Below are 27,129 nucleotides of genomic sequence, written 5' to 3'. Positions count from 1 at the left end.
CAAGTAATCATAATGAATACAATTTGTGGTTTTAGCCTCAAACTCCTTATATTAGTAGATTTCAAACAGGTATATGATTACAAATAGAAATTTTATTCTCGTACGTAGTCTTCTTCTAGAAGATTTAAGTCTTCTAGATGAGTCTAAATGATCGGTACTGCATTTAGATTAGGATTCCAAATCTTGAATAAGATCCATTTGGAATTAGATCCTTATTCTAATCTTTCGAAGTGTCAATACTCACCGAGTCCTTTGAAATTCGGTCTCTAGTTATAATTTTTAAATGTCAGAGCTTAATAAGTATAATATGTCAAACCTCAAGGAGCCGAAAGTAATAACCTCTAAAAATTAACATTGGCAAATTGGGGTTTTTGACGGATTAGTGCCTACGAAAATTATAAAATTCCATTTTTGTGTCTGTGAAAAAATTAATTCCAATTTAGTGCCTGGGTCCACTCAATCCGCGATCTAAAATCGCGGATTGAGTGGCAATCCGCGATCTAAAATCGCGGATTGAGTGGCAATCCGCGATCTAGAATTGCGGATTGCCCTTAATTACTAATTAGGGGCAATCCGCAATTCATGAATGCGGATTGCATTCTTAAATTATGGCATACATTGCTATTTAATGCTTAACTTAAACCAATAATTTATTTATTCCTTCTTGTTTTTGTCTCTATTATCAATAGGAAACATGGTTAATGATCGCCTCAATCCTTCATTTCTTTAACTTATACAATATTTCTTTTAAATTTTTCTTTTAACTTAACGATTAAATACTCGATTAAATTCGATTATTTACGTATTATTTAAGTGTAAAATTAATATATAGGTGTCCTAGGAAGTAGGTCGTAATTGTAGGAATTTAAAATTTAAATTTAAGAATTTAAATTTTAATAATCGGTGTTGAACGGAACAAATGAAATTTAGAAGGTAAATATATCAAAATTAATATATCAATGTACATCTCTAAATGTAGAGTCAAAAGTTTCGAATAAAACCTCAAAATTAAAATGTCAAAATTTGAAAATTTCGACGTAATATGGAAGTATATAAATTAATATATATAAATATATCTAAGTATATATATAAAAAAAATATAATTTATGTGTGAGGCGAAAAAGTTTAGAGATTAAACCGAACTTTTTTTTTCTTTTTATTATATATATATATATATATATATATATATATATATATATATATATATACATACATACATATATATATTTCTTAACTTATATGCTTCCATATTACGTCGAAACTTTCAAATTTTGACATTTTAATTTCGAGATTTTATCCAAAACTTTTGACTCTACATTTAGAGGTGTACATTGATATATTAATTTTGATATATTTACCTTCTAAATTTCATTTGTTCCGTTCAAAAACGATTATTAAAATTTAAATTCCTAAAGTTAAATTTTAAATTCCTACAATTACGACCTACTTCCCAGAACACCTATATATTAATTTTACATTTAAATAATACGTAAATAATCGAATTTAATCGAGTATTTGATCGTTAAGTTAAAAGAAAAATTTAAAAGAAATATTGTATAAGTTAAATAAATGAAGGATTGAGGCAATCATTAACCATATTTCCTATTGATAATAGAGACAAAAACAAGAAGGAATAAATAAGTTATCGGTTTAAGTTAAGCATCAAATAGCAATATTTGCCATAATTTGAGAATGCAATCCGCATTCATGAATTGCGGATTGCCCCTAATTAGTAATTAAGGGCAATCCGCAATTCTAGATCGCGGATTGCCACTCAATCCGCGATTTTAGATCGCGGATTGAGTGGACCCAGGCACTAAATTGGAATTAATTTTTTCACAGACACTAGAATGGAATTTTATAATTTTCGTAGGCACTAATCCGTCAAAAACCCTGGCAAATTGCCTATCCCTATGAATATGGAAAATTTTGTAAAAATAAAAGATGGATTCATTTTTATTAATAAAATATAAATAAAGATGAGAATTTTGAAGCGGGGACAGGAACAGAGACGGCTTCTATTTATGTACCTTCCCTGCCTCATTGCTATCCCTGCCTCATTGCTATTCTAGCTTCTTACCCTCTTACTAAGATATCATTCCAAAATGATCTATTAATCGGCTAAATAAGTCGTTTAACGAAAGTTCTATCAATCACTTTACTGTGAAAGACCAGATTGGCCCGATTGGCCATAGGTACGTTCTGTATGTGGCAAAAAGATGCCCGTTGAAGTGGAGTATGGGAACCACCACAATTCTTCAATTGCTTTCAAACTTATTTTCTTTTCATCATCACATCTCTTCCTACTACCGTTTTGGAGAAATCACTTTCATGCTTTCTCCAAAAATAATAAAAATAAAGCTATCCACTACTAAAACAATGGACATAAAGTGCAAAATGATTGGTCTTCTTTTAAGACTTAAATATTTTTTCCAATATCAACAACACAATTTAAATTTTTACAATTCAAAATACAAATTTTATTCTTTCATAATTCAAATCATCAATTAAAAGTCTAATAAATGATTATTGATAAGGAATCAGAATTCAAATAAGATGGAATCTGGCGTTATAATTCATAGTATATTTTTTGCATTTTACCCTTTTTGTTACAAAAACTTTAAAATCGTAAAAATATTAATCAAAAGAAAAAAAGAAGTAAAAATATGAATGAGATTGTTTATCAATTATCATTACCATGATTCCATCATTGCTAGAATACCATTACCTTCTCACTTTTTTATTTTTACAGAAATCCTCAAAACTTCCATGGAAAAGCTTCACACTACCATTACTATTATTTTCAATTTATATCTTATCTTATATGCTCATCTCTGTTCACTCATACTTCCCTCTTCAGCTTACACTCTGCCTGACAAGTACTTCATCAACTGCGGATCAGATTCTAACGCCAGTCTCGGACCCGATCGGACCTTTTCGGGTGACCTCCCTTACTTGGTTAGTCCAAATAAAGCTGTTAAATCCACCAGTTCATCGGCGAGCTCATCACTCTATCAATCCGCCAGAGTTTTTCACGAAAAAGGCTCGTCTTCATATCAGTTTCAAATTGAGAAGCAAGGAACATATATTATCCGACTCCATTTCTTTGTTTTTTCTTCGGCAGGAGTTGATTTTTCCGATGCTTTATTCAATGTTCACGCTTCTAGGTTCCGATTATTATCCGATTTCAGCGTTTCCGAAAAGAATTCGCTCATAATCGAGGAGTTTTTGCTCACAATTAATACAGGAAAGTTCTTAATAGACTTCATACCTTCAGGAAAATCATCTTTTGCTTTTGTAAATGCTATAGAAGTGTTTCCTGCACCAGAAAGCTTCATTCCTGATTACGCAGCTCGAATTACTTCGGCAGGAAGTAACGGAACTTACAGCGAGCTTCTTACTCGAGCTTTGCGTAAAATTTACAGGATCAATGTTGGAGGTCCTTTAGTCACAGCTGTGAATGATAGTCTCTGGAGAAATTGGATTCCGGATGATGAATTCTTGTCCGATCCTGAAACTGCGAATAATTGTCCACGCTATGAAGGCTCTTTGCTTCGGAGGCAGGCGTCGGAATTTATTGCTCCGGATCATGTGTATAAAACTGCTAAAGAATTGAAACTGCCGAGTGTTTCTAATATAACATGGGAGTTTAAGGTCCGTAAGAATTCGACACACTTCGTTCGCGTTCATTTTTGCGACATTACTGGTTCGCCACTCGGTACTCTTGTGTTTAATCTTGACATTGATGCGAAGTTCATCATGAATATTAGTCAATATGATATAACTCGGCAAAATGCATCTCCGTTTTACTTCGATTTTGTTGTAGACTCTGATGATTCAGGATTGATGAATGTAAGTATGCAGCAGAACAATGAATCCGCAATTAAAAATGTGTTTTTGAATGGTCTGGAGATTATGGAAATAATGGAAAGAACATTGCCTGTGGTAAGAAAAACAAAGATGAACAGATATGTTTCTATTTTCGGTTCACTTGCTGCTGTTCTGTTTCTTCTGATTGCAGTAGTAGTTTTGTTGCTGATTCTGAAATTTCGCAGAGCCAAATCAGCTTATCGAACTTCAGGAAGGCCATTTTCTGCTCCTCTTTTTGGAGGAAGTGAAAAAAAAGAAAATGTGTTCCTAGCTAAAGAGCTGAACTTGGCGTTAAAGATGTCATACGTCGAAATAAAGCGATGCACAAAAAACTTTAACTCGAAAATGTTGCTCGGTGAGGGCGGATTCGGTAAAGTGTACAAAGGAACTCTTCGCGGAGATGTTAAAGTCGCAGTAAAAAGAAGTGAACCAGGGCACGATCAGGGGATTTTGGAGTTTCAAACTGAGATCATGATCTTATCCCAAATTCGCCACCGTCATCTTGTTTCGTTGATGGGGTATTGCGACGAAAGATCTGAAATGATATTAATCTATGAATTCATGGAAAAGGGAACACTAAGAGAACATCTCTACACTTCAGATGACAAATCTGAAAACTATACTTCAACATCAGAACTTTCTTGGGAACAAAGGCTTAAAATCTGCATTGATTCTGCTAAAGGACTAGATTATCTACATACGGGATTGGCAAGAAGAATCATCCACCGTGATGTTAAGTCAACGAACATCCTTCTGAACGAAGATTACGTAGCTAAAGTTGCCGATTTTGGTCTTTCCAAATCGGGTCCTGTCGATCCTGAAGATAACACAGGTGTAAAAGGAAGTTTCGGTTATCTTGACCCGGAATATTTCATGAATCTACAGCTGACAGAAAAATCCGATGTGTACTCTTTCGGAGTAGTACTTCTCGAAATACTTTGCGCAAGACCCGTGATAATTGCATCGGATAGAAGGGAGGAAGTTAACTTAGCGGAATGGGGATTGCTTTGGCAGAAGAAAGGCGAGCTAGAGAAGATTGTCGATCCTTGTCTAGTCGGTAGAATTTTCCCGAATTCATTGCGGAAATTTGGCGCAACGGCTGAGAAATGCTTGAGGGGAAATAGCATAGAGAGGCCTATGATGAATCATGTGCTGTGGGACTTGGAATTTGCATTGCGGCTTCAACAAACTTGGATGCATAAGGAGGTGGATGGGGACAGTATGAACAATACTTCCTTGGAATTGGGATTGGAAGCTGTTCATCGCTTGCCATCGAATAAAGTTCGTGTTGAAGACGACGATTCATTCCCTGGAGGTGGTGGTGATTCTACAATGTTGATGGCTAGTGGGGAATTCTCGCAACTGAGGATTGATCACGGTAGATAATAAATCTCTTCAGGCCAGTTTCCTGATAAATGTGAATGGTATTATACAAGATAATAAGTTTGTTTTCATTTTTCAGTTGCTGTGTATAATTATCATCCTGAGAATTCTCCTAAGAACTAGAAAGATACCTTTGTCCTGGCTGCAGAATAATGTATTTTTTTATCTGATCTCCTAAACAATGGCAAAATTAAAACTACTTTTCTGTTCAGACTTAATTATAGTTTACCTCTGACTTCCCGTCAGCTCGAAATTAATCTCCCTCTAATTCTGAATTAGAGGTGGCCACGGTTCACAATCCGACGGTTCCGGTTCAAAACCGCTGGATCACGGTTCAAGAAAAAATGGAATCTGCCCGGTACCGTCTAAATGACGGTTTCATGTTGTTCGGAACCGGACGGTTCCGGTTCCGGATTATAGGCGGTTCAAAAAAAATTGAAAGTAAAATTAAAATATAATTTTTTAAAAATATAATTTAAAAATAAAATAACACATGAAGATATAATATTGCAAAAAGGTTGTGAAATAAAACAAATTATAAATGTTATATTAACCAAAAAATTAAGTAAAACAAACATAATATATATCTTATATACTACTCCCTTCGTCCCAATATAGTTGTCCACTTTGTCTTTATCACACACTATAAGAAAAGCAATTATTACTTATGGATTTTGTAAATTTTTTCTTTCTTTTCTTGTTATACCCCTATTTAATATAGGGCCCACTTGCAATTTATTTTATATTTATTAATTAGTGGATTTTAAATAGGGATAATAAAGAAAAATTGAGTGTAAAAGTTAGTTATTTTTTGAAAGTGGACAAGAATTTTAGGACAATGCCATCTAAATCGTTTTAGAAAATAAAAATTACTAAATTGCTTCGAAAGACTACTATGCTCATCAATAAGTGGAATTATTGTAATTTGACCTCCCCTTTAATCCTACTAATTTAATAAATCTAATTTTATGTCTGTATGATTTGAGATTATTACATTCGAGTTCCTTCCCATGCTCCCTAGTTTCTGTTTTTCTTCTTTATTCCAACATTATTGAAGTCCCATATAAGATGACGACAACATCAGGCTCATTAACAATTTGCTCTCCAAATTTGACTCCAAGGCGCTGAAGCGATCCGGCTCCATACCAAAATTTTGCCTTTTTGCATGGTTGATATTACAAGTCCACGATCAAGTCTTCCCTCTTTCGAATACTCCACCTTCTCAAATTCCCATTTTCAATCTAAAAATTAAACAAAAATCAAGAAATTCTCAAACTTTCAATGGCAAAATTTCCCGTTTCTTTTCTTTTATTTCTCTTTCATTTCTTGTCACTAAACCTTTCCTCCTCTGCCTACACTCTTCCCACACAGTACTTCATCAACTGCGGTTCAGACACCAACGTAGTCTCCACTCGCCGAACTTTCACCGGAGACTCCAATTCCGATAATTCTTTAACTTTAACAGGACAGAGCAGTTCAGTTAAAGAACCCAACAATTCAAAAGAAACGCCACAATTATATCAAACATCAAGAATTTTCAAAGAGAAATTTTCTTACGAGTTCAAGATTACTAATTCCAGTACTTATTTGGTACGTTTTCACTTCTTTAAGCTCAATTCCTCAGCTAATTTTGCCGTTTCAGTTTCAGGGTTTTCATTGTTGAGTAATTTCACTGTACAGAACAGTAAAAATAAACCAAATCTTCTGTTAATTGAGGAATTTTTTGTTGGTATTAGTGAAGAAAAGTTCATAATCCAGTTTTTACCTCAAGAATTTTCTTTTGGTTTTGTTAATGCTATAGAATTGTTTCCAACTCCTGCTAATTTTATTCCTGATAATGCTCCACTTATCAGTCCTATGGGAAGTAGTAGTAATTTTAATGGAGTTCTGTCTAAGGCATTGCATACAATTCAAAGAATTAATGTCGGTGGCCTTACACTTACACCAGATAATGATACTCTTTGGAGAAATTGGGTACCGGATGATAGTTTTCTTTACATGTCTGACACTGCCAAAAATAGCAAATTTCATGGAGATAAGCCGAAATACACGCAAGGCGTTAACGAATATTTCGCGCCGGATCTTGTTTATCAGACTGCCAAGGAAATGAATATCAATCATGTTTTTTTTTCTAATAACTTCAACATAACCTGGAGTGTTGAAGTTAGCAAGAATGCTAGACATTTTGTTCGGGTTCATTTCTGCGATATTATTAGTCAGTCGATCGGTGATTTAGCATTCAATCTTTATGTTTATAGAAACTTTAGCCGTGAAATTGTTCCGTATCAAATGTCTGATCAATTGGCTGTTCCATTCTTTTTCGATTTTGTTGTGGATTCTGATGATTCTGGACTCATGAATATCAGCATTGGCCCTCGTCGAGATTCTAAATTTAAAACTGCATTTTTGAATGGACTGGAGATTATGGAGATAGTAGGAGAATCGGGGTTAGTGTTGGAGACTCGTGAAGCCAAAAAGATTCCGATCTTGGTTATTGTTGGTTCGATTCTTGGAGGTTTAGCTCTAATCTCTGTTTTTGCAGCTGTATTATGCTTGTGTTTATGGTGTAGGAAACAAAAAACAGTTGAAAGTTTGGATTGGCCACCAGTCCCGGTTTATAGAGCTGGGAGTTCTCGGAACAGGGTTCCTGAGGGAACTTTCGTTAGCTCCCGTGTTGACTTGAACGTCGGATTAAGGATTTGCTTCGCTGAGATTCTGCTTGCAACGAACAACTTCGATGCCAAAATGATAGTTGGTAAGGGTGGGTTTGGGCATGTGTTTAGAGGAACTTTGAGGAACGGAACCAAAGTTGCTGTTAAAAGATGCGAGTCAGGATCAGGGCAAGGCCTACCCGAATTCGAAACTGAGATAACGGTGTTATCCAAGCTTCGCCACCGACATCTCGTCTCTTTAATCGGATATTGTGATGAACTGTCTGAAATGATACTGGTTTATGAATTCATGGAAAAGGGTACATTGAAGGATCACTTGTATAATTCATCTTCACCTCCATTTTCTTGGAGACAAAGGCTTGAAATTTGCATTGGTGCAGCAAAAGGGCTACACTATCTGCATAGAGGTAATTCGGGCGGATTTATTCATCGAGACGTTAAATCCACCAACATCCTGCTTGATGAATACCTTGTTGCTAAAGTTGCCGATTTCGGCCTTTCAAGAATAGGTCCTCCCGATCAAAGCCATGTCAGCACATGTGTTAAAGGTACTTTAGGATATCTTGATCCTGACTACTTCAGGACCCAACAATTAACCGAAAAATCAGATGTTTACTCATTCGGCGTAGTTCTTCTTGAAGTTCTATGCGCCAGACCCGCCATCGACGTCTCACTTCCACAAGAGCAAGTAAATCTAGCTGAGTGGGGACTGTTTTGCAAGAACAATGGGACACTGGAACAGATTGTTGATCCTTCAATAAAGGAACAGATCAATCCTAATTCTTTAAGAAAATTTGGTGAGATAGCAGAAAATTGTTTGCAAGAATATGGTACCGATAGGCCAGCAATGGGAGATGTAGTGTGGGATTTGGAGTATACACTGCAACTGCAACAAACCGCGGTACAGAGAGAACCCCATGAGGACAGTGCAAGTGATGCGTCATCCATGTTAGCGTTGCCTAATATTCAGCGTTTTCCGTCTATCGGTATGTCAATCGAAGAAGACGATACGCCAATCCTGGCGGAGCATAGTTCTAACATGTGGGCAAGTGAGGTTTTCTCCCAATTGAGAATCGATGACGCGAGATGATATCATTTATGCATTCATATTTCATATTTTATATTTATATATGAAAAGTCGAGATTGGGCGAAACAATGTAGGATCTTGCGAAAGTGAAACAAGTATTAAAAATATGTCCCAATAACAAGAGAAAGACCTACAAACTCGCTCAGCTATATCAACAGAAATTGAAATGCTGCTGAATGGTATGCTTTCTTAGAAATAACCTCTTGGATTTACACTACCCTGAAATTGTATAGGGGTGCTTGTGATAACATAATTGTTATATAATTAAAAATCGTTTTCTTGAGAGGAATCTATGTTTTGTGCTAAACTATGCTTACTTTGATGAAGAAAATGGTTTGTTTTTCTGCTCTGGAATCAAATTGATCACTAATTAAAGCTTCTGAATCTAAAGGTTCTTTCTTGATCAAAATTGGATATTTAAAAAGAAACCAATGAGGGACACATTCAAGATAAACTAGGTAGCACGGACACACACAGACACGGCAAAACGGTGTCATTTTAAAGTTTTTTACGTAAAAAAAAGTTTTTGCGTCTGAAATGTCAAGTGTTCAAAACGTTCTCATTTTCTGTCCGAAACGTTTAAGTGTCAGTGCTATACCTAGTTAATAAATAACAATAATGAATATCCTTTTGAAGGAATATGAACTCTTCACTACATTTCGTTGACTTAAGTACAAATTGAGCTACTGAGATTTGGGTTGTGCAAAAACCAAATCAAAGCGAAAAACCGAACAAAATAGGATTGAAATTTGTTCTTTGGTTCGGTTATTTGGTGAGAACGATCTGGTTTGGTTGTCAATTTGGAAAATTTTAGAGTTCAATTAATGGTTTGGTTAGAGATTTATAAAAACGAAATAATCGAAAACCAAATAAACCGAACTTTCCAAAATTGTCAAAAAAATTGTTAGATTTTGGATCAAAAGTTTTGAACTGCCAATGAGCCCAAATCAAATAAAAAACTGAAACCGAACCGACCGATCGAAAAGTTGAGTCAAACAAATTCAGTGTTTGATAATAAAAATAAACTGTTCGATCGTTCATTTATATAACGTCGGTTCTATCGATCAGAATCGACTGGGTCGATACAGTTTTTCTTGATATGGAAATTTTATTATATGCTATTCCACAATAAGTGAAAAGCAAAAAAAAAACGCTAATACTCAAAATGCTTTCGCACACAGCTCTAAAAAGCAACCAAAAGTAATATTTAACACACTTGAGAAAACATAGCTCTAAAAAAGAAACTAAAAGTAATATCCTCTACATCTACAATCTCATGAGAAAAAATAGGTCTCATGGGAAGTATTTGAATAACAAAGTGAGAAATTGATCAAAAACCGGCAAAGTATTGTTGAATACACGAACTTTATTCTAAACACGAATTTTAAAATTTGGAAAATTGGTACACCAACTTTTATTTTATGGGAAATTTGTACGCTGAAGTAGAAAAACACTCATGTGGACATTATAATATATATTTTTTAAGGTAGTCCATATATTATGGACTGGTTCCCAATTTTTGAGATGTGGACATTATAATAGACATGCACGTGTTGTTGCATTATTGATCAGTGTACCAATTTGCCAAAAAAACTGAAAGTTGGTATACCAATTTGCCAAGTTATAAAATTAGTGTTGTAATTGCAATTCAGATAAAGTTTGTGTGTTAATTTGCAATTAACCCCAATCTAAATATTGGATTATACTGCATGGAAACTTGTCAAATTATAACTTTCAATTTCTTTTCTGTTTCCGGAAACTCTTCTAAAACTTTAACAATTTATGTTTATTACTATATTACAAAATTTATTAATTTTTATAGGGTTGGAAGTTAAGATGAACAAACAAGTTTCTAATCTTCATAGGCCATGCATATATATCAAACAAGATGGGAACTAAGTTGCAAGAAATGTAAATATACAGACATAAAAGTTAATAATAACAAACATACATTTTAAAACAATAAAATTTCCTAAATTTTATTTGATGTTATTTATATATTCTTTGAGAAACATCCACAAGCCGTTGTTATGTGCATCATCTATCAAATTAAAAGAATCTTTAAATGAATGATTTAACTAGTGGCCAGAGCCTTTTCTGCTAGGTCCAGAAACAGCCGTAGTGTAAACTTGAGCTGATCTTGACTTTGAATCTTGATCTTTAACTTCATTTGCAGACTCCGAAATCGAATTAGCTTCATCGACAGATACCGAAACAGCTTCACGGGTAGCGTTTTCTCGGCCTGTTGATGATGGTGGTGAAGGAAAAAGTCTAGTGGCAGTTGCAAGAATTGGGTTTGAAGAAAGAAGAAAAATCAAGAACACCACTAAAGCTAAAGAAAAAGATCTCATTATTGTTGAGTGTGGTAGATTTTTAGTTGTTTGCTTGACTACTAGTACTGCCATGCCATCTAATAATGTTAATTAATTTCTCATCTAATATTCTTTTGTACCAAAAAGAATGGAGGACTTTTTTCCTTTCCTTTTTAGAATTTTAAATATTTGTTTGTTATTTTTTTTTCATTGGTAGCGCAAAGAATGGAGCAGAAAGATTTGATTTGGAATCTCCAATTCATGAGGCACCGGCCATTTATACATAAATTATTGTTTGGGTGGCAAATTAAAGGACGGAGAAGGTTTATGAAAAGTAGTTAGACATTTCAAAAGCGAATTTTGACTCAAAAGCTCGACAAACACTTTCTAGGGTGAGACAATTTCTAAACGTTTTGTCAATCTTTCAATGGTTTAGCAACTAGACAAGGAATGTAAATATACAGACATAAAATTAGTTGATACGAATCTAAACGTTTTGTCAATCTTTCTGGTAGTTTATCTTAATTAAAATTTTAGATAATTAAATAATAACTAAAGTAATTTATTTTAGTTAGTACTCTAAATAATTATTTTGACATAATATTATAAATAGTTTATTTTAATTAGTAGTGGTATTCTAACTCTTATGTTATTTATTTATCTTGCTATAGTATTATTTTTTACATTATCAAATATATAATTAGATATTTTATGAATGGTTTTAAGTTCGCTGCGTATTTCAATTTAGTTAGAATAAATATCATTTTTGACATTATTTTTGTTACAAAAAATTAAGAATTTTGATTTCAAAAGAAGAGAACTAATTGTCTAAACCAAACATTAATATATCATAACTCACAAAAATTACACTATGACTAAGGCTTCACTTGGTTGGGGGTAAGTTCATTAAAAAAAATAACTTTCCGGAAAATAACATTTTTTTCTCATTTGGTTCACTTTTGCCAATCTATTTCCCGAAAAATTAAGGGGTTGACTTATCTTTGACTAGGAAAATGACTTTTCTAACAAAATCTAGGCATGTTCATCTTCTCTAGTTAAATTAATTGAAATACTATTATATTCCTACATTTAATTAGCCAATTTAGTTATTGAATGTAATATTGTCTTTAAATTTTAATTAATTAAAAATAAAATATAACTTTCCGGAAAGTTATTAAGTGAACCAAGTAATGCAAATATTAACTTCCTCCACATTAACTTCTTCAGTAATTAACTTTCCGGAAAGTGTACTTTCCGGAAATTATATATTTTTGAACCAAGTGAGGCCTAAATAATGAGATTACAGTGATCCACCATGAACTCTAAAAAAAACATATGAATCATTTTTAAGCATTTTAATATGTTCTTTTTCTTAAATTAGGGTTCAATAGCAGTTGGTTATGTGAATTTCTTTTTTTTAATAGGAAAGTGAAGGGAAAGATGGTCCTTTGTCTCCCTATCAATTCTTGATTAGCGCTAAGGAGTTGTTTAGTCTGATTAACAAAGTAGCCGCAGCTTGCCCGCACGGATTTGGTCTTGGTCTAAGTCTCAGCCATCTGGGCACCAAAGATCGCGGGTTCAAACCCTGGCTACGCCCTTTTTTAATATGGAGTGGTTGCAATTGGATCGCTGGCCATTATAACCCGGAATTACTAGGTATGTGGACTTGCGGGCGGTCCACATTCCTGGGTTTGACAATGATATTGAATTTCGGTCAGTAGAGTGAGTTCTCGTCACCACAAACAAAGTAGCCGCCAAATTTCACATTTGTTCTTTGCAGATGATATACGCTTGTTTTCCAGAGCTAATCCATAAGAATGCAGAAAGGTCGAAAATATTATTTGACTTAAGCTTCAATGAAGGTTATAAACTTTGAAAGTCTGCATAATATTTTGACAAGGGGACAAGAACATAACTGGAGCATGAACTCCAACAAATTCTTCAAGTTCAGGCTGTCTAATATATATGGGATTACCATCAACTATGGGAAGGAGGAAAAGACATAGTGTGAAGTAATTTAGAGACAGAATTTGACGAATACTGCAATCCTGAAAAGATGGTTTGTTCTAATGTGGAGGTAAAGAGGCACTGATTGAAGTTGTTATCCAATTTATTTCTACTTACTATATGAATCGTTTTAAACTTCCTAAATGTCTTACTAGCGAGATTGAAAAAATTATTAGATAGTACGGGGATTGTTTCAGGATTCAAAAAAAATCATTAGACTACATGGAAAGTTTTATGCAAAAATATATTTCTCCGGGACAATGGAGTTAGAGAGCTTATATAAGTGTTTATAAGAGCTTATGGGCCGAACAAGGGCGGAAAATTCTAAGTAATCGAGCGTTTTCTTGCCATTCTATAAGCATATATATCCTTTAAAAATGGAGGTTTCCTTTTGCTTATAATCCAAAGATGACTTTTTATACTTGGAGAATTATCATATGGGCTAAAGATGTGGTTGAAGCTGATATAAGGTGGAGAACATGAGATGGACAGAACGTACATGTTTAATAGTATGATATAAGGATTCCTAAGGAATTAATTAACTTTCAAAATTCTTAGCTGCTCTTCTTTAGGTATTGATCGATGCTAAAATTACTTATTTGATTAGTGTTCATGTAAGATGAAATAAGGAATTGATTAAATCTGCTATTAGTCATGAAGAAGTTGAGTGGATTTCCTCAAGTTATTAATCTATTTGTAGTGGCCGATCAACCGGAGAATTTCTTAATTGAACCTAGTTCGCCATATAAGAATATTGTATGACACGTGACAAAAATAAATGTTTTAACCAATTAATAAATATCAAATTAATTCACATTAAAATATAAAAAATTAACATAAAATTTATTGATTGGTTGATACACATTGTTGCCACATGTCACATGATAAATGAAAGTATTTCACGAGAAAGACTTGCGTGAATTAGATCCATGCAAGTATTTCTCGATCAACCGGCTATCTTTTAATGAAATAATGTTTATTCTCAAAACAAAAAGCACTTAATATATTTAGTTTTTATTTTTCACAATTATCCTTGCTCTAATTCAACATTCATATAGAAGACTTTAAAATGTCTTGCCAATAACATCACTAATAAACTGTTTAATATTTTTATCAGAAGAACCACCTTCCGCCACCACCTTCTTGGCTAACTCCTGCAACCCTAAAACCCTTTTCTTCATCTCTGCCGCTTCCGGTCCATCGCTAATCTGCATAATACATCTCTCCACCTCTTCTGAACTCGCAACCCCGTCTTCAATATTCAGTCTAACACCAATCTTTAAAACATCAACCAAAAACTTAGCAACCGTCGCTTGATCACTCCCGCCGGGATAAGCAATCACCGGTACACCGGCCACCATCGCCTCCAGCACCGAGTTCCACCCGCAATGTGTTATAAAGCAACCCACAGCTTTGTGCATTAACACCTTTTCTTGATCACACCATGTCACCACCATGCCATTAGCTTTCGTGTTCACCAAGAAAGAGTCCGGCAGTTCATCAGGTTTTTTTTTCTCATCGGAATTTTTCTGTTTCGGCTTAATAACCCAAAGAAATGGTCTGTTACTGTTCTTTAATCCTATGGATAAATTTTCTAATTGTTTCTGAGAGAACTCAATCACGGACCCAAATGATATATAAATAACAGATGAATTAGGTTTTTTGTCAAGCCATTCTATACAAGAATTTTCAGCTTTCCATAAATCAACATTAATATCGTTTAACGACGTCGTTTCGTCTTGATTTAAGAGAAACGGGGACACTAATGGACCGATGGGATAAATAGGATGAAGAAAATCCATGGAGTTTACTACTTCTTCTTCAAGTTCAGTAAATGAATGACCTAAAACCCATTTTACCTTATCTATGGCGTGAACAATATCTGACAGTAATTCAAAAAATACAGGAGGGCAAGATGGTAAAATGTATGGAGGTAGATCTTTTACCTGTAAAAACTGTAATCCTGGCAAGTTTACATATTCTTCAGGATTTTCAAACGAAGGAAATAGATTTGGATTCTTCAAGAAATTATAGAAAACTGAATAAGTAGTCGACGATTGAATCCAAAGCATCGCACAAGGAATTTTCTTTTCGGCAGCAATATCCGCCACCCATGGTGTAAACGGACCGAATATAATGCAACGAAAACTCCGGTCCGGAGTTGTTAATTTGGAAATTAGGTTTGACAGGTTTTTGGATCCGATTGTCCTCATCGACTTGATATACAACTCAAAATCATCGACGCGATTAAATTCAGGGCTAAGGCCGTCCGAGAAGAAAGTGAGGGTGATTCCGGGCGGTTTAGGGGTAATATTTTCGGTGATATGGTGGAGGGATGTATCGTTGGTCGCGAGGGTGACATGAATACCCTTCGAGACGAGGCGTTTGGCGAGCCTGAATGTGGGATTCAGGTGGCCTTGCATTGCTACTGTAACTAATAGAAAGTGTATGTTTTCTTCAGCTACCATTTTGAATTATCTTGTCTAAGCTGTAGAGAGTTTTAGATATATGAAAATGATTAACTAATGTTACCTTTATGAAGATTTCATGGTGTAATTTTAATTAATGCAGAATCAGAAATGGATTTGGTATTCAAGGTAATATATATCACATATGGACCTAATGAGATTGACAAAATCTGTCATCTTTTATGCTATACAAGGAGATTTAATTCCTTTTTTTTGCATCACTGAACTTCTCAATTTTTTTATTTTGATCACTAAATTATTATTTTTCGATCACTGAACTTTCATTTTTTTTCATTTTAGTATTTCCGGCCAAATATGTTTAAGTAGTAATGGAGTCTGCCTTCTGAACCGGTGAGTAAGACCTGCAAAACAGGGTAGAAGCTAACCGGACGGTGGTTGTCCGATTAACTCTCCGATGCTAAAGTCAGTCTAGAGCTTTGAGCAGCGTTTTGAGTATATGAATGTAATTGTGATTCTAGGCATACCTCGTGCTCCTTTTATAATAGTCGAATATACCTAGTAGAGTTGTATTAGGCAGGTGAACCCTACTTTATAGGGATTCGGCAATATCGTAGAGATTCTCCTGATTTGTCGTGATCTACCTTAATCTGATAAGAGTCCTATTTAGGAACGTCTTCCTAAATAGTCTTATCTTCCTAAAGTAGAGCTTATCCTTCCATATGTAGTGTTTGTGTCCAAATAGGACAATATTTCCATACTTAGTCGATTACCCGAATCTCGGACCCGACGCGCTTTCGGCGGATCATGTGGGATTCGGTCTTTATGTCACCGAATCTTAAGAGATTCGGCGTCTCCTTCATATCTTCGGATCTTCAGGGGAGTCTGGTATCACCTGAGAGTGGATTTCCTGCAACTCGGCTCCATTATACTTACAATAAGATTCGGTATCCATCAAGTAGCAACCGAAAATTCACATATGACAACCGGATTTTACTAGTTTTACTTTGAAAATTTATCACATATACATAATGCCATTTGAAAATGAATTTTTAAGTCAAATTATGCATATATGGCAAATTTTTAGGTAAAAAAAATTAATTTCGACTGGCACCTAAGCATTTTTGCCGGAAAATACCAAAATAAAAAAAAATTGAAAGTTCAATTATCAAAATAAAAAGAAATAGATTAATGAGTGAAATAAAAAAACTCTAAAGCTCAATAATTTTCGGAATCAATTCTCCCAAAATTTAGCTTTCCCTATGCAACTCATTTCTCCATTCTGAGTCAAAGAATTTCTCATACATATAATGGAAAACAAAAATGCATTATTATTTACACAACTATATGATGAAATTATTTCATGAACAAAATATTTTGACAGTTTAGTCCAACAATTTCACGTTTTAAATTAATTGTATTAAAAAGACAAATAAATACTAAATGGTTTAATAAATAAAAATATAATGTAATTATGTGTCTAAATTTATTTTATGATAAATTAGTTTATATTAAAAAAAATTCATAAAAATATATACAATAATAAATATTTTATTAACATACCGAATTTTGATAAATTTAGATAGAAACCTCTAAATAATTTGCAAATTTTTTTCAATTATGGGCCAATTTATTATAAAAATTAATTAAAAGAGCAAATATATTTTTATTCAATTAGACATTTCATGTTTTTTATTTGTTGACAATACATTATAAATTGTTAAACCAATTACTTTTGTAAAAACAATTATTCAAGAAATTATTATATTAACAAATGTATTACAATTTTGGATATATTTTACTAATTTTTTTGGCATCCATAAAGACACAAATACTCCACGAATTCTAATGTTGTGAAAATTAAAAGTTGGTGTTTAAAATAATTAAAATTATAAAGTTATATTATTAAATTTCAAAAATATGCTCTAATCCCTAAAAAATTCATTTTTACCTAGAAAAACAAAAATCTCACTTTTTACACCTTTATTTTTACCTATAAAAAATATATCGCAAATACATATATGATATCTCAAGAAATAAATATAGCTCACGCATCTTAGATATATTTCTAATACATTTATAATATAAAATATTTTACTTAATTTTAAAATAAGAAAAAAATTCATTTATAAAATTGGACTATTTTATAATAATAAATGATAGATATATTAGTCTTTTATAATTCGTAATATTTGTCGTATTTGTCTTTTATCCAAAAATTTGAAAAAATAATAATTTATAAATAGTTTTACTAAGTTTACTTTATCTTACAACTTGTTGATATTATTTTTGCTAATTTTTTGTGTTATTGTATTTTTTTTAATTAATTAATACGGAATTTAATTTGAAAAATAACAATTAATACTATAAAAAAATTCAAATGTGTCAAATATTATGAACCGGAGAAGGTAATATTTATTGATTCTCTTATATATTTATGTTAGCTCATTAGAAATCCATTTCTAATGTCAATATCTTTTTTTGATATTCTGATATGGTTTAATGAAAATTCTATGTTTTTACAAAGAAAAAAATGTAGAAAAATAAATTAAAAAGAAAACGACTTAAGTTCATACTGGATTATGTATGGGTTTTTTCCCAAATAATTCCTCCATAAAAAACTTATTCCCAAATGGTGCTTCTGGCTTGAATCCGCAAGTCAGACTTGCGGATTGACCCATGAATCCGCAAGTCTGACTTGCGGATTCAAGCCAGAAACCCTTAATCACTCGATTAAGGGTGATTAACCCCTAATCGAGTGATTAAGGGCTGACACCAATCATTGGGAGACAATTTTGTCTCCCAATGATTAATCCCAATATATCAATAAAAAAATTAATTTATATATTAATCTATTTTAACAAATACCTACTAATTTAAAATTGATAAAAATATTAAACATCAAAAATTAAATACAAATTATAACATTTGTAATAATTTAAAATAATAATATTATTTTAAAATTGTTTATGTATTTGTCATCTCCCACATTAGAAACAAATCATACATTGGCAACTATTTAAGGAAAATAAAAGATCATTTCCATAAGTATAGATATTATCATTTTGTGAGCAATTTCAAAGTTGTCATTTCCTTAATTTGCATGTCACTTATTGTACTTGCCATTGCCAACACTAATTCAAAACGGTTTTCCGGTCACTTCACTGATAAACTGATTAATATTCCGATCAGAAGATCCACCAACCGCCACCACTTTCGTAGCCGCCTCCTTCAACTCAAACGCCCTTTTCTTCATCTCTTCAGCTTCAAGTCCATCACCGATCTCAACAATACACCTTTCAATCTCTTTCGGACTAGCAACCCCATCTTCAGTTTTAACCCTAACACCAATCTTCAGAACATCAACCAATAGTTTAGCCACAGTTGGCTGATCTGTCCATCCCGGATAAGCTATTACCGGAACTCCGGCCACCACCGCCTCCAGCACCGAGTTCCACCCACAATGAGTCATGAAACAACCGACAGCTTTGTGCATTAAAACCTTCTCTTGCTCACACCATGTCACCACCAAACCTTTCCCTTTCGTGTCCTCCAAGAAAGAAACTGGCAACTCACCTCCTTTATTTTCAGAACTTTTAGATTTAGGGTTAGGTTTAATCACCCAAAGAAATGGTTTATTACTGTTCTTTAATGCCATGGCTAAATTATCCACTTGGGTTTGGGACAAAACAGTAATACTACCAAAAGAAATGTAAATTACTGAAGAATTAGGGTTCGTGTCAAGCCACTCCATGCATGAATTTTCAGCACTCCACATATCAACATTTTCTATTGTATTATTATTAGTTTCTTCTCCTAGAAGAAATGGTGACACTAATGGACCAATTGGTAAAATAGAATGAAGAGAATCCATGGATTTTACAACCTCATTCTCAAATTCAGTGAAAGAATTACATAAAACCCATTTTACCTCATCTAATTTCTCAATAAGTTGTGATATTGTTTCATAAAATATAGGAGGACTTGATGGTAAAATGAACGAAGGAAGATCTTTTACCTGTAATACCGGTAATCCAGGCAATTCTACAGATGAATTTGCATTTTCCAAAGATGGAAATAAATTGGAATTCTTCAAGAAATGGTAGTAAACGGAGTAAACAGTACACGCTTGAATCCAAAGAGTAGCACAAGGAATAGAATTTTCAGCTCCGATTTCAGCAACCCATGGGAAAAAAGGATTGAAAATAATGCAAGAAAATTTCTTACCCTGAAATGTTAAATCTTGAATTAGGTTTGATAAGTTTTTTCTACCGTTAGTCCTCATGGACTTGATAAACGTATCAGGGTCTTCGTGGCGGTCGAATTCCGGGCTGAGTCCATCGGAGAAGAAAACCAGACTGATTCCAGGTGGTTTAGGGTTAGGGTTAGGATCAGTTGAAGTAGAGAATTTAGAGTTGAGCATATGGTGGCGGGCGATATCGTTGGTGGCGATGGTGATATGAATACCCTTTGAAACGAGGCGTTTGGCAAGCTTGAGCATCGGATTTAGGTGACCTTGCATGGCTGCCGTCACCATTAGAAAGTGAACTTCTTGATCGGAATACGCCATTGTTGAAGTGAATTCAAGCTTTTTGTTTAGTTCAGTGGTGTTGATGGTGACGACCTTAGTTTCTTGGTGCTCTTTATACAGAAAGTTTTGTGGTATTGCAATAGAATCTAAATCGACAGCACAGTTTGGTTTAGCATTCACGAATGGACTTAATAAGACACGACTCTCAACTAAAGTCACTTTCCTTATTTTCTTTTGGCATAATAGGTATAAAAATCCAAATTATTTTGAAATTTTAGCAATTAAATCTAAATTTTATTTGACTTTTCCATAATTTTAGATTATTTTTAAAAGATCACAGTAATTCTAGTTAAATATCTCAAAAAATAAAATTAAACTCATAAAAGTATAAACATTATATACTCATTTTAGAAAATGCATATAAATTTCTTTAGTTTATCATCTAAAAACTTCTTGAATTGAACAATTAATAAAATTGGACTAAAACTATTTTATCTTTTTAAATTAGAATTGACGAAATTATATTTTGGTTAAATGTGTAATAAGATGAAAACAATTTCATGTTTTAGTGATTAGACATTTTATTTATTTATTTTCAAATTTTCCTCATTTTTAATCTGTATCTTATTTCTCAAAATACTTTATTTGAATTTTTTGTTAGTGCATCTTAAAGAATAAAATTCTCTTGGCACTATTCAGTGCATTTGTAAAATTCTAGGTTAAATTTTACATATTAAAAAAATTAAGATGTATATCAATTTATTGGAGAAACAAGCCGTTGGTTTATTAAGACACTAGTCGTACGCCCGCACAATTGTGCGGGATATATATAATATAATTTATATTTAATTTTTGTTGTTACAATTTTTTTATTTAAATTATATAAATATTATAATAGACAATATTAATTATTTTTCTATATGTAACTAATAAAAATTATTTAGATAATTTTTAATTAGGAAAACATAATTTTGTGTAATCTATATGATATTAAAAACAGCATCAAATAGCTTTATTCTCAAGTTAAGCCATTTTGTATTGGGTTTTTGACGGATTAGTGCCTACGAAAATTATAAAATTCCATTTTTGTGTCTGTGAAAAAAGTAATTCCAATTTAGTGCATGGGTCCGTGGCAATCCGCGATCTAGAATTGCGGATTGCCCTTAATTATTAATTAGGGGCAATCCTCAATTCAAGAATGCGGATTGCATTCTCAAATTATGGCAAACATTGCTATTTGATGCTTAACTTAAACCAATAGCTTATTTTATTCCTTCTTATTTTTGTCTCCATTATCATAGAAAATATGATTAATGATCGCCTCAATCCTTCATTTCTTTAACTTATACAATATTTCTTTTAAATTTTTCTTTAATTAAACGATCAAATACTCGATTAAATTCGATTATTTACGTATTATTTAAGTGTAAAATTAATATATAGGTGTCCTAGGAAGTAGATCGTAATTGTAGGAATTTAAAATTTAAAATTAGAAATTTAAATTTTAATAATCGGTGTTGAACGGAACAAATGAAATTTAGAAGGTAAATATATCAAAATTAATAAATCAATGTACATCTCTAAATGTAGAGTCAAAAGTTTCGAATAAAACCTCGAAATTAAATTGTCGAAATTTGAAAATTTCGACGTAATATGTAAGTATATAAGTTAATATATATATATAAATTAACTTTTTATACTTAATTTTGACATTTTAAATTGTCTTAACAATTTATCATAATTTATGAACTATGTTTAATTCTAACTTAGATTATATAAGAACAAATAATTTTAAAATATTTAAACTAATTTTTTTGTTTTTTTCTTGTTAATTTAAACAATATATGATAAGATTATAATCTAAATTACATTGTAGGAGTACAATTAAAATAATTTTTAATTTTTTTTTGCATTTAGCTTTAACTTTTCAGTTACTTGTTTATAAAATAGAAACTTAATGAGTATTTTTTATTTAATGAAAAACTGGATTCAATAATTTTTCTTTCTTTCTTGTTGTATTTGTCTTTTCATTTTAAGAGAATCACACATATGATAATGACATTATTGTTTAACTTGTAGAATGTAGATAGATTATGAAGTTTATATAAATTGAAAATTTAAGAAAAAAATGGTAACTAATTTATATAATCTTTTATTTACATTATATAAAAAAGTTATGCAAATATATTTTCTCTGTACAAAAAGTATTATTTAGTGATGTGATTTGGAACAGTACTACAAAAAATATTAAAAAATAGTAAATAATTACTACTATATGTAAAAAAAAGTGAATTGAAAAACAAAAATACAATGAAAATATTCAAAAACATTAATAAAAGCTTTTGTCTATATTATTTTTAGGTTTATAATTTTTTTTGTTATTGACAGTTTAAATTTATCCGTGTTCTTTGTCTTTCTTGTTGCAACAAAAATAAGATTGTAATGAAATAAGATTTGGGAACTTTAAAATTAAATAGAAACTATAAGATTATAATATAGATTTATCAATTCAGAATTTGATTAACGTTTTTATATATCACTTTAAAATTTAAATTAATAAAATCATAGAGAAAAAGAATAAAAAGCAGATAAAATAAGATTATAAACAACCGAAAAGAAAATAGACCTTAGGCCATGTTTGATTCATTGAAAAGGTGCGAAATGGAATAACTATTCCGTATAAAATGACAATTCTTTGTTTTGGTTCATGAAATAGGTATTCTAAAGAATTGTTGTTATTTCATGATTTTGTGGAATAAACACTCCTTTTAAAAATTATTGAATGGCTATTCCATTATTTATGTATTCCATCCTATTCTATTTCATGAACCAAACATTGTCTTAATTCTATGAAATAACTTTTAGTTGAAAGAAAATGTAATATGGACCTTACTTATACGAAATAATATATAATAAGATTGCAATGAAATAAGATTGGGCAACTTCAATACATATATAATTAGCATGCTAATAAGAACAATAATTTTTAACTGAAAGTTAAAGATCTTAATTTTAATTATATAAAATGTCTTTCGTAGTCTTCTAAATAACTCGCAATAATTGATATAAATGAAAGAGACAACATATAAAAACTTACGGCAACAACTAAAATATTATGCGAGGTAGTGAGAATTCCAACTTCTACTGCACAATAAAGATCATATCAGCTATATTTTTCCTTAAGGTGAAATACGTAGAGAGGGTGAAAGAAAATTAAATAGATTATAAAATTTAAGAAATTCAGTAATTTAAAAACTCTTTAAAAAAGTGATAAGTCAATCCTGTGGATAAAATTTATCTAGATTGATAAAGTTTGTTTAGGTTAAAACTAATTAAATTAACTAAAGTAAAATAAGTAGTTTAAAAAGATTGGAGACTACCAGAATGCTCTATTTGGTGAGAATCAATGATAGTGCTCCGTTGCTCCTCTCAATTATATAATATATAGATTGGGTGCGCTTATATTTATTTCCTTTCCATTCAAAACAATTATGATGTGTAAACAAATCCTTATCTATAATCGGCAAGTTATCATCTACTAAACGATAAGTCCCAAAATCACAATGAACTGGTCGCCATAGAATAAAATAGTTAATGTACTTCTCAAAAAATGAATATATGTTGAAATACTATGTATTTCTCTTAATATCAATGCAAATTAATTATCATCACACATTCAATAATTAATATCAAATTATTATTTTTTATTTTCTTCTCATACGGAACAATAATTGAAGCATATACGCTAGTCGCTTTAAATACAAAATTAATTTGTCGGATTCACTTGAATAAAAATAATTATAAAAGATACAAAATGAATTTAACTTTTTCTATATATAATCATTATCCGAGTAAATAGATGATTGAAATCCATGTTTTTCGCATAATTTAATAAGACAAAAAGGCTAAATTTAAACTTTTTAGAGGTAGTTATTATTTTCGAAATAGACAATCAAATTATTCGACATATGGATATTTTAATTAATACGACAAAATTAAAAAAAAAGTTAAATTCTAACTAATCAAAACGTGTATAGTTGTATCTGCATGTAACGAACCACATGAAAAAAATATTATCTTGTTGATATTGTGTGATGTAAATTTAAAAATATTTCTTTATCCATCTATTGTAGGAATTAAAAAGAATATACGTTAATAATATTAAGCTTTATCATCCATGAATTCTTATATTGGGCAGATAAATTATAATTGAATTAGAAATTGTACAATTTACTAACCTGATATAAACAATTTCTTTGAATTATAATTGCATTTCTGATATTAAGATTTTTATTAATCTTTAAATATGTAAAAAATCATACTAGCATAAGAAATGAAAGCACTCAAAAATTAATAGTAATAACTAATAACATAACAAATAATGTTAAAGATGTTTTTTTTTCTAAAAAGCCAAAAAAAGCATATAAACATTTCAATTAGATTAACACCCTCTTAACGTGTCATTATCTTCTTAATTCCAATGACAACATTATAATAAATAAAAATAATACACCATTCAATTCTGATGCTTGTGTCAAAGATGTTGGGTTGTGGAAGCTCTTTATTTGGTGATGGCAACTCGGATGGGTTCTGCAAAGACGTTTGATTAGGGGATGCGAATTTGGCTAAAACGATTGCAGATCTTTTTGCTCATATTTTGCAACCTGATCACATTCTTGTGGGTTCTATATTTGATGATATACTCGTTTTAATCGACCAATAAAGTGACTTTTTTATTTTATTTGGAGATTGGTTGCTATACGGAGAATTTAATTATTTTTTTCTTGGCTAATGCTTTGTAATAGACTCGCTTTAGCAACGTTTTTATTTCACTGAGATATAATTGGAGAAGATGGTTTAAGTTGTTTGTTTAGCTCACTTTTGAAAACTAGAAATCACTTATTCATTTACTGCAATTTTGCTAGGAAATATTTGAATGATTTATTGAACCGTTGAGGGTTGCTTTGAGTGACTCCAAATTCAGTCGATCAGTTTTTATTTTAGTGGACTTTTTTGTAGTAGCCGATATATAAATTTATGTTTGTCGATATGGTTCTTTTCAATTTGAAATATTTGAAATGTGAAAAGACTTAGCTGAATTGGCTAGTTTTGTACATTATTATTTGGCTAATTTCAGGACTGAAAATCAGTTTGTACTATTGATATAAATAATAAAAATTCTCCTCCATTAGAAAATATATTTTTGCTCAAAACTCAAAAACTATCAGATTTTATGTCTTATAAAGATATCTTTCATATTTGCAAATTTTTTATCTTTGCTAATTAGGTTATACTAGCTGACTCTATTTTGTAGTATATGATTGTTTGGCTAATTTAATGGCTGAAATCAGTTTCTATTATTGATGTAAATAATGAGAATTCTCCTCCATCAGAAAACACACTTTTGCTCATAACTCTCCAAGTTGACATTGCAGTAGAGCCGCAATTTTGAAATTTCATGCCTCTTATTCTCAAATCTCAATCCTAATTCAGTCTTAGTTCAGTGCTTGTTAATTGATCACTTTTGATCAAGTTCTCTCAACATCATGTCTTCAGAAAAAAATGATTCTTCCTTAATTCGATTCAATGGCAAAAACTACTCATCTTGATATTCCATTTCGAGATATTAGTTAAAGGCAATAATCTATGGAATCATACTGATAGCAACAAATCTGATAACGGGCCGGGCACAATGTAAAACATACTCGGAAGTCCATCGATATAACATGAAGTATAAATCGGGTGCTCGAGTCTGAGAACCAGCAAACCAACAATTTTCAGAGCAGATTTCGGGTTCACTAGAATTCGAAATCAACCGTGGTTTGAACCAGTAGCAGCAGATCGACGAGATGCAACTCTTGTGATCTGACCGATTCCAATCAGACCAATGGTTAAAACCCGCGCGAGTGTCAGGCGCTGAAAGTCAACGAGGTTAAAAGTTATATCTAATCTTATATGTATAATAACTGTATGTGGGCCATTTGCAATGTTTATCGCTTTCTAAAAGCAGGCCAAAAAGCAATATTAACAAGGTAAACGACTAACCACGTTAATTTAGCTAATCAAATCCATTCCAGCTAGTCATTTAGACAAATTAGGACTATTACGAAAAAGTAGTAATGGTTGTATAGGTTATTCAAGATCACCTAAATAAAATCAATCAAACTTAGACATCTGGTTTTAGGCTTTGTGCATGTAATTAATCCAGACCAGCCAGATTTATGTTATTTGCTAGAAACCTCTAAGGTTAGATGAATGTCTAGGAGTACCTGCTACTTACCTCATATGTCAGTCCAGATCGAGTCATATGCGGGTCGAATCTGTTTACACGCTTTCATACTTGTTTATTTACCAGTTTTATATCCTATGAACTGCATATATTGTTGAGATGAGATTAATGCAAATATGTCCGGCAAATAAAACTGGTAACCGATAAGCCAAGCACGCGAGTTTCGAGAGGTCCACGGACCCGGTCTTTGGTCCGATGTACGGTAATTTTACCCATAAGCGAGTAAGGTTATGTAGTCGGATAAAAGGCATTTTCTATTTGAAATAGATGGCGACTCCATTTTTAGAACCCATTTCTAGATCGAAAAACAGTCATAAGCTTTGGGCAAGCGGCTCTTGAAACCCGCTCTGCTCACACCCTAGCATTAAGCTCAATAATCATAATACGATATTAATCACTAAACAACCAACACTACTTAGTCAATCATACTAATGTAAATCCATAACATCCCATATTTAAACTAGAAGATTAGCTACGCATACTAATGAAAATATAAACACATAAATAAGATGAAACAATAAACATAATTAAAGATTAATTACCCGAATTTA

At 31.9% G+C, this 27,129-nt stretch overlaps 4 protein-coding genes across 4 annotated transcripts; 2 read left to right on the top strand and 2 right to left on the bottom strand.

Annotated features, from left to right (window-relative positions):
- The first annotated feature begins 2,670 nt into the window (after window positions 1-2,670).
- LOC126657434 (probable receptor-like protein kinase At5g24010) lies at window positions 2,671-5,458 on the top strand. Its single transcript, XM_050352121.2, has one exon. It carries the CDS (start codon window positions 2,671-2,673, stop codon window positions 5,254-5,256), a length of 2,586 nt encoding a protein of 861 aa, XP_050208078.2. The 3' UTR covers window positions 5,257-5,458.
- Window positions 5,459-6,392: 934 nt separating this feature from the next.
- LOC126656392 (probable receptor-like protein kinase At5g24010) lies at window positions 6,393-9,320 on the top strand. Its single transcript, XM_050350959.2, has one exon. It carries the CDS (start codon window positions 6,535-6,537, stop codon window positions 9,013-9,015), a length of 2,481 nt encoding a protein of 826 aa, XP_050206916.1. The 5' UTR covers window positions 6,393-6,534; the 3' UTR covers window positions 9,016-9,320.
- A 5,076-nt stretch (window positions 9,321-14,396) lies between these two features.
- On the bottom strand, window positions 14,397-15,800 carry LOC126654698 (UDP-glycosyltransferase 84B1-like). The gene has a single exon (XM_050348643.1). It carries the CDS (start codon window positions 15,798-15,800, stop codon window positions 14,397-14,399), a length of 1,404 nt encoding a protein of 467 aa, XP_050204600.1.
- Window positions 15,801-18,847: 3,047 nt separating this feature from the next.
- Window positions 18,848-26,596, bottom strand: LOC126656671 (UDP-glycosyltransferase 84B2-like). The gene is made up of 3 exons (XM_050351281.1): window positions 26,570-26,596; window positions 26,106-26,289; window positions 18,848-20,435 (listed from the first exon to the last, which is right to left on the bottom strand). Exons 1-3 carry the CDS (start codon window positions 26,594-26,596, stop codon window positions 18,898-18,900), a joined length of 1,749 nt encoding a protein of 582 aa, XP_050207238.1. The 3' UTR covers window positions 18,848-18,897.
- Between the last annotated feature and the right edge of the window lie 533 nt (window positions 26,597-27,129).

This window comes from Mercurialis annua, linkage group LG7 (assembly GCF_937616625.2).
Source record: "Mercurialis annua linkage group LG7, ddMerAnnu1.2, whole genome shotgun sequence".
Lineage (NCBI taxonomy): Eukaryota > Viridiplantae > Streptophyta > Magnoliopsida > Malpighiales > Euphorbiaceae > Mercurialis > Mercurialis annua.
This window is presented reverse-complemented; position numbering and strand designations above follow the sequence as displayed.